General features: G+C 58.1%; 2 protein-coding genes across 2 annotated transcripts; one reads left to right on the top strand and one right to left on the bottom strand.

Annotated features, from left to right (window-relative positions):
• Positions 1–2,835: 2,835 nt before the first annotated feature.
• GGTG_10010 (haspin protein kinase) lies at positions 2,836–5,165 on the bottom strand. The gene is made up of 2 exons (XM_009227871.1): positions 4,000–5,165; positions 2,836–3,916 (listed from the first exon to the last, which is right to left on the bottom strand). Exons 1-2 carry the CDS (start codon positions 4,999–5,001, stop codon positions 3,209–3,211), a joined length of 1,710 nt encoding a protein of 569 aa, XP_009226135.1. The 5' UTR covers positions 5,002–5,165; the 3' UTR covers positions 2,836–3,208.
• Positions 5,166–5,590: 425 nt separating this feature from the next.
• Positions 5,591–7,701, top strand: GGTG_10009 (hypothetical protein). Its single transcript, XM_009227870.1, has 3 exons — positions 5,591–5,792; positions 5,952–6,855; positions 6,927–7,701. Exons 1-3 carry the CDS (start codon positions 5,723–5,725, stop codon positions 7,297–7,299), a joined length of 1,347 nt encoding a protein of 448 aa, XP_009226134.1. The 5' UTR covers positions 5,591–5,722; the 3' UTR covers positions 7,300–7,701.
• Positions 7,702–7,706: the final 5 nt, after the last annotated feature.

Here is a 7,706-nt window from a genome sequence, read left to right as displayed (position 1 = left end):
CTTTTCCTTTTCTTCTCTTCTCTCTCATTCTTTTTGCAACAAAGGTCGAACGGCGCTAGTAAGGCTCCGTCCGGAGTGATCTCCTTCGGATCAATATCTCAGATGGCAGTAGTTACCACATGGAACACCAGGGACGGACCGACAGGCGGTACATCACCCCTGCAAGCGACCTTGGCCTTCCCGCCTTGTTGGAGCTTGGCCGTCAGCCGCTTCTGGCCGATGGAATCCACGCGGCCGGCCAGGCTTAACCGTAAGTCTCTGGGGGAGGTTCGTAGCAGCCGCCTTGCCGCGTCCCCACGCGCGCGTCCGTCGTCTTACCAAACTTGGGCCCACACACTCACATTTAGAAAGACGAGAAGGGAAGGAGAGGGGGGATGGGGATGGGTGGTGTGGTGGCGGGCGCGGCGGGTAGGCGGATGAGAAGGCGGCGGGAGTGGGTGCCGCATGCTAGGCCACCCTTGTGACCTCCACCACACCCATTCCCGCCTGCGAGGTTTCTCGAGAGCTGGGTTCCGAAGACGCGGCGTCACGTCTCCTCGCTCTTTTTGCAATTGCTGCTCGGCCCAGCACGCGTCACACAGCGTTGCCAGGCGGGGCTAGGTATGTAGGAGAGAGTTATCTAGCCTCTAGCCAGGGGCTTGCAGGTCTTGTGTAGGTCGTGCAAGTGCCTCGACAGCTTCTCCGAGCCAGCCACAGACTCCGACCCGATATACACCCACGTTCCCTTGGATGCGGAGTGGGCGGTCGAGGTGGCAGCGTATGATGGTGTCATGACATTCAACCACGATCGACTGGCGTGGATGTGGACAAACTGTGGACTCGCCCCAATTGATGAGAGCACGACATTGTACACTAGCAGCGTGTTGGCCAATCGCGGCACGGCAATTGCAAATGTGCAATTGGGAAACCCGCCCTTGCGTGCTATTTTGGGTGTGATAGCAACGCGTCCGTTCTACTGTGCATCAAGTTAGTGGACCGTCAACAGCAGCTCCCCTGTTCGTCCCCTGTTCACGCTCTTTTTGGTACATGGAACATAAGGTTATCTTGTTCAAGTCACTCCCATGTCCCTGCTTACTTCTCTGTCCGGAAGTAACTGCTGTGTTGTGACTTGGTAGTGCATCATATGTCTGAACTGGTAAGATGAAGGGGAAAAGAAGGAAAAGGAAGAGGAAGAAGCAAGGGCGACAGAATGGGACGAGACGACACCAAACGGGACGTGGTACAATGACCCGAGTCCGTCCAATGCACAGCGATGATCAAGGCAAGGGGACAGCAAAGACACCAGACATATGGTTTTTGGGTATCCGTTACAAGCCCCAACGGGATGTACCCAGCCGATATTATCATCTGTAATACCACCCGCACCCGCACATGAACTGGAGGGTCTGCCCGTCCCCGCGGCCGTCCTGCAACCAAACGGAGTCGGGTAACGGGTTGGCGCCGAGGTTGGCATGCTCAGCTCAGCCTCGGCGGCTTTTATTGCTTGCCAAACGCCGCATCCACGTTTTCTTCACATGAACACCACTGACAGCCCTCCTACCCTCTCCAGGCTGACCACATGTCAGCTGCCACTTCGCCTGTCTCGTCGTGAGCTTTGTGATGGAAGTTTTAACCGGTGTGAGAGAATTGGTAGTCACGCAGTCCGGATGGGAAGTCCAGTTTGGGAAAAGCGTGGGCGCCGAGAGGTCGTTTTCTTAGAAATAAAACAAGACCCACCCTGGTAACGTCATTGTGATGAGATACTCAAACCCGCCGTTTTGTTGTCCTGCGCGCCTGCTCCCGAGGCCAAGCCAAGACCGCGCCAACAAGACGGTCCCAAGAGAGGCAAAACAGGGATGCTATTGCATGTACAGTAATCGATGTCTAACTATTCGTGAGCATGTTTTTTTTTCCCAGGTGACCTGCAATGTACATTTTGTTAGCCCCAACATAGGTGCCTACCACCCTCCCTACGTGCCTACGCACACACAGCAAGGTCTTGGGCGGCGCGTGGGGGCGTCCGCACGTCCCCATGTGCGTTTGCCGCAGCTGCAACCTTGCCCGATTACTCAGGGGCAAACGCAACGTCAGCGTCGCAGCTTTCATATCACCCGCTCGCCTTCGCAGGTGCTTGGCCCTCGAGTTCAACCACTCCTTGGTCGAACCCCGAATTGTATAGTTCCAGTATTGGGTATCTCCATCGATTTAAATCATTTTATCAGCGGCGCGTACGTGTCCTGGTGATAGCCTTGGGAAATTGCTGGTTATTGTCCTCATCGTCCCGGGGCCTCTTTCAAAGGTTGCGTTTGTCCGAGTCCGTTGCAAAGCCCAGCCGGCGCCCGGTGGGCCTGTCGGCGGTCCCGTGTTTTCGTTGAAAATAGAGATAACCGGTCGGATGCAGGTGCCCCCAGGACATGGACCTCGACGCGATCCCGCCACCAGCGAGTTCACCCGTGTGCAAGACGCCTGACATGGCCGCATCGCGTAGTTTGTCAACGATGGCTGCCTGAAATGTGGTCTCGTGTTCTGTCTCTGAAGGGCAACGACGGGCGTTGGGCTAATTTTGGCCACTCACGATGCCGCATGTGTCCAGTGCCAATTCGGGTTGAATGTCCGTGTGTTATGTACGGTACTCACTCGCTCGGGATTGCCTCTTCAGCGGCGTCCCAAACTCGGGCTAGCTAGGGGGGGAGCATTCCCGGAAATGCGTGATTGATACCCAGGAATGCAACCAGACAGGCGCGACTAGTGGTACGGCCTGCTGTTGTCCGACGCGAGACAACCAGCCACCGAGCCCTGCAGACGGGCATAGCGGCGTTCCTTCCCGAGACTCTGCGAGGCAGGTTTCAGCCGATTGCTATGTCCGTGGTTAGAAAGAGAAGAGCAAGAGAAGAGCAAGAGCGATGCGAGGGGCAGCCAGAAGTGGTACAAGGAAGAAGGACCGGAAGCCCAAAGGTCTAACAAGTTATCTATCTACAATGAGGGGTATTTGGTAGCCAACAACAACAACAACAAAATGCTATGCACACCGCTTCGAATCGAAGCCGGTGTCAAATCCAAGACAATATGAGAGTCAATATTTGAAGAAAGGGGGGGTGGCCACGCGTCAACACGCCGCATAAGCGCAGGACTGGCATCAGTGGCATGTGCTGACAAAATTCCGGGACGAGACCGGTCGACGAAGGAGAGTCACGCTGCCCTCCTTTCTGCCGTCGAGCCCCCCTTCTCCTCAAGGCACCTGTGTTCGCCTTCGCCTGGACGACCTCCGCGGCTGGCCGTCGTCCCGCTCCATGATGCACGCCTCGATGATGCTTTCGTCCTCTGGGAGCACGGAGACGCCGTCCTCGCCCGCGCCGGCGCCGCCTAGCAGCTGCGCCTCGGTGACCCAGCCGGCCTCGACGACGAAGCGTACGACGTCGGTGGCGCTGGGGAACGACTTGACCCGCGGCGGCGCGTCCGGGTCGAGGTGCGCCCAGAGCTCGGCCGTCTCGGCCCCGAAGGCGGCCAGGGCGCGCTTGTCGCCCCTGAAGTGGCGCTTCAGGTAGTCGTAGATGTAAGCCAGCCAGAGCACGTTGGTGTAGGGGTTGTGGTCAGCCCACGAGATGCCCGCCTCGTAGGGCTTGTCGTGGCTCCCCGGCGGGAGGTGCGCGCGGTCGCCCCGGATGAGGAACGAGCGCATCTGCCGGTACACGCGGCACTGAGGCGCGTGTGTACTGGTGAACAGGCTGAGCTCCTTCTCCAAGTCGAACGCGATCGGCGGCGGGTCCTCGTCGTCGGCCGGGTCCGGGTCCTCGGCCCGGGAGAGGCCGTAGTCCAGGATGGTTATGTCCAGCCCAGATCGGCCGAAGCGGACGGGCGATGCTGCGTCTCGCGCATCGGCTGCTTTTGGCTCTCGGACTTGCCGCACGCATAGGTTTCCCTCGTGCAAGTCCCGGTGCTATTACTTTGGGTCAGTTGATGAACATATAACTGGAGAGGTTACCTGGAGAGGTTGCCAACACAGGGCGGCTCCACACTCACCTCAAAGCCGACCTGATACTCGGCCCTCGCCAGCGAAATGGCAACGAGCAGGAGAATATCCCAGACCTGATCGATGGACACAAGCTCGAAATCCTCGAGCGACGAGCCGGCGTCACCGAGCTCGATGACCAGGAACTCGGTGTCGTGAAGGTACCTGCTGGGCGACGGGTAGAACTGAAGACGGTCGGGGTCCTTGCGCTTCATGCGTCGGTGGAAGGTCTGGTGGGTCTCGAGCAGCTCCTTTGTGGCCTTGCCGCGGACGATGTAGCGCTCCTTGTAAACGACGAAGCCGGGGATGTCGGCGAGCCACTCGGAGATGCGGACCTCGCCGCCTAGCTCATCCTCTCGGTGCGGCTCCTCGTCTACCAGGCCGGACCGTTCCTGCGCCTTGGTCTGGGGCTTGATGGGCGACTGCAGCCGCACCACCTTAATGATGCTGGTGCCGCGTTCGTTGGTGACACGGTACACCTCGGCATAGGATGCCTCGGCGATCTTCTCGATGCGGTCGCCGGGCGGGCAAACGTCCGCCCATGCGAGTACTCGGTGGTCGATCTGTGTGCCCTCTGCGACGACTACCGCCTCCTCGACCACTGGCTTCTCATCCTCTATCGCTGGCTCTAGCCTCGACTGTGGTGTTGGTGTTGGTGATGGGGGCTGAGGTGGTGGTTTTGATGCACGCTTCCGCGGCGACGATCTCAGCTGAGGCTTTTCTGAGGCCGGTTTTGAGGGAGCATTTGCTCGCCGCTTCGGAGGCGACTTTGGCGACTCCTCCTCCGTCTCTGTGGTCTCACTCCCACCTTCCTCCTCTGGCTCGTCGAGGCGAACGACACTGATTTGCTCTACCAGTACTGCCACCGGGTCCTTGTTGACGTAAGTGTCAACTGGTATAGTCTCGGCCAGTTTCTGCTGCTTCCCGCCACTTTGTATGGTGTCGTGTGAGACCAAGGCCTTCGTCCTCCTGGTATGCTTCCCATACGTCCGCACGGCTGGCGTGCGAGCCATTTTGGCGGGATTGCAGAGACTCTGCAGGGGTTGGGAAGAAAACCAACGGGCTGTGATGCTCTTCCAGATGGTTGGTAGTGTGGCTTGCCTCTAGGGACAAGTTTGGCCTGAATATCTAACCGTGATTTGTGTCCTTGGCACGTGAAACGGCCGCCATCTTGACGGTTGAATAACGTGGTAAGCGGTTGGGCGTTGCCAAGGGCAACCTGGGGGTTTAGGGCTGCCCTGCAAGTCACGAATTGCCCCAGACTTTGTTGCTCATTGGCCACCTCCTGAATCTTGGTCTGGATTCTGTTTCCTGATCCACTTGCAGCAACAGCGATTGACTACAGATATATAGGTAGGTATATATACCTATCGATTACCTAGCTTCCTACATCGCAGACAAACAAGACAAGGGGCTCGGGCAGTCGGTTCCCCTGCGCAGCTGCCCGTTACATCGATTCAAGTTTGCCGTCTTACTGCAAATGCAGCGGGCCGTTCAGGGCTCAATCGACAATGGATTGATCAGTCAAGCCTCTTGTTCCCTGTTGGTGGCGTTAGCTGCAACTCCGCATTTCAACCCCACTCGAGCGAACCTTGGAGCTCCATTTGTCGTGCACGGACGCTCCCATCGCCAGATCCCTTGCGAATTGGAGAAAGGACAAGTCGCAATCCCAAATTACGGAACCTTGCATCTCTTCCTCATCGACAGCCGTCTTCGCCGAAAGCACCAGATACGATGGCCGATGTCGTGAAGAACTTCTTCGGTGGCGCCAAGGCCCCAGAGAAGCCTGCCGCTGCCGACTCTGGTAAGTGCCATTATGCTTTCGTCCTCGGCTCTGGATCGCGTCCTAGCCGTCCATGTCTTGGACAGCCCCAACAAGGGCGCAAACCGGGGACAAAGAAGCAAGCACTAGCTCATAGCCTTCTTCATCTTGGCTAACTCCCGCCCGCCGCCTGGCGCGCAGACTTTGCCGACTTCGCATCGGACGTGCCCGACCCCTCGCCCGCTCCCTTCCCCCCCAATGTCAAGGCCGGGGCGACGCTGGGCGGCAGCCAGCCGACGGCGGTCCCCTACACCAAGTGGTACAATATCCACGAGCGCCACTCGCTGAGCGAGTTCCGCAACGAGGGCTGGATCATGCTGTCTATCGCCGTTGTCGTTGTCCTGCACCTGTTCGGCGCTCGTCTTAACCGCAACAAGGCGCGCTCGTGGATGAAGGCCCATGTCAAGCCCCTGGCCAACGAGTTTGCCCTCGTGGGCTATGGCGGCGTGGCCGCCGACGTCGCCACCAAGGAGGGAGATGAGCTGATCGAGGCTCTCCGGCAAGCCAACGAGTCCAAGGGCTCTGCTCTGCTCAAAGAGGCGTCGCTGTTCGAGTTTGCCACGTACGCGACTGGTCGCCAAAACGTCGCCTTCATGGACGTCAAGATGACGCTCATCAAGCGCTTCAACCCCTTCCTCAGCGGCCCCGAGATGCTCCTCAGCTTCTTCCTCGACAGCGTGCCCACCCCTGAAGACTCGGTCACGGCCATCATCTACCCCTTTGACGGCAAGGAGTCCATGATCGTCCCCGGCATGCCTGGCGCCGCTGAGCTCAGGTCCAAAGATGCCAAGAGCGGGTACGACAACTTTGTTTGGGCTCTGGTCAACAAGGACCGTATGAAGCAGCTGCGCGAGGAGCGTTACGACGTCTCCATCACCTACACCAAGGACCACCCCAAGCTTCCGGCCTGGCTGAGTGTTATGAGCGAGAGCGCCGAGATTACCGACGCCCTCCTGACTCCGCAACTGATCGATGCCGCCAAGCAGGCCGGCGACCTTCTCGACTACATCATCGTCTCTGACCAGCCCGTCGATAAGCCCACAACGTGAGTCCTGGATTTCTCTCGACTATGAGAGCTCTTGAAAGTTGATTTGTCGGCTAATCCGTAATATGTAGCATCGACGAGACCACCCCGCGCAAGCGCCTTTTCATCAAGTACCGGATGCCGGGCGACAACAACTACGAGTCGCTGCTCCCCCTATTCTCGTACTTCCTCCGCATGCCGGACCATCTCGTCCAGGTCGCCCATTTCCGGGCCGAAGTTCTCCGCAAGGTCAAGAGCGTTCGTGACGAGACCGTCCGTCAGATCCAAAAGGCAAGCGAGGAGGAGAAGAACGAGGAGCGGGCCATGGAGCGCGAAAAGCTGCGCAAGGCCAAGCGCGACGCCGAGCTCAACGCGCTCGACGCCAAGGCGCAGAAGAAGTACCTCGAGAAGGAGCGCGAGAAGCTGCTGCGCAAGTCTACCAAGAGGTCCACCACGCGAGCCTAGTTGACGAAAGCACAGGGTAACCAGTGTGGTATCTCCCGCGATGTGGGAAACGAACATGTTGGAGGAAAGGCGGTTGGCGAAGTATCGGATTTTTCTTGGTTAGGCGCTTGGTGTCTTTCGTTTCCAATGGAGAATGTACAAAAGCGAAGTGAGAACAAAGCGTGGGGCTGGGACCAGGCTGACCCCCTGTGTTTTTAATCTATGAATCTGGAGATACCTGGGTTGCTATGTGTCTGCTTATCTCTCTCCCAGGCCGTAATCATGCAAACATCAATCCGATACCCGAGGGGACTCATTAATTCCCAGAAACTCACGCTGATGCCCCCTTGCCACGCTGCCCTCAGCGCAATAAATCACCTCCTGTTGCTCAACCTATGTGGAGTAAGGATTGTCATGGGTGAAGGCGT

The sequence above is a fragment of the Gaeumannomyces tritici genome, assembly GCF_000145635.1.
Source record: "Gaeumannomyces tritici R3-111a-1 unplaced genomic scaffold supercont2.5, whole genome shotgun sequence".
Classification (NCBI taxonomy): domain Eukaryota; kingdom Fungi; phylum Ascomycota; class Sordariomycetes; order Magnaporthales; family Magnaporthaceae; genus Gaeumannomyces; species Gaeumannomyces tritici.
The sequence above is the reverse complement of the archived record's forward strand: the minus strand, read 5'-3'. Positions and strand labels throughout refer to the sequence as shown.

Excerpts from the sequence above, each read along its gene's own strand:
- GGTG_10010 (XM_009227871.1), bottom strand. The coding sequence starts at position 5,001 with ATGGCTCGCACGCCAGCCGTGCGGACGTATGGGAAGCATACCAGGAGG. Across the intron at positions 3,917-3,999 it reads AGTATCAGGTCGGCTTTGAG|CACCGGGACTTGCACGAGGG; the intron begins GTGAGTGTGGAG and ends CCAAAGTAATAG.
- GGTG_10009 (XM_009227870.1), top strand. The coding sequence starts at position 5,723 with ATGGCCGATGTCGTGAAGAACTTCTTCGGTGGCGCCAAGGCCCCAGAG. Across the intron at positions 5,793-5,951 it reads GCCTGCCGCTGCCGACTCTG|ACTTTGCCGACTTCGCATCG; the intron begins GTAAGTGCCATT and ends CCTGGCGCGCAG. Across the intron at positions 6,856-6,926 it reads CCCGTCGATAAGCCCACAAC|CATCGACGAGACCACCCCGC; the intron begins GTGAGTCCTGGA and ends CGTAATATGTAG.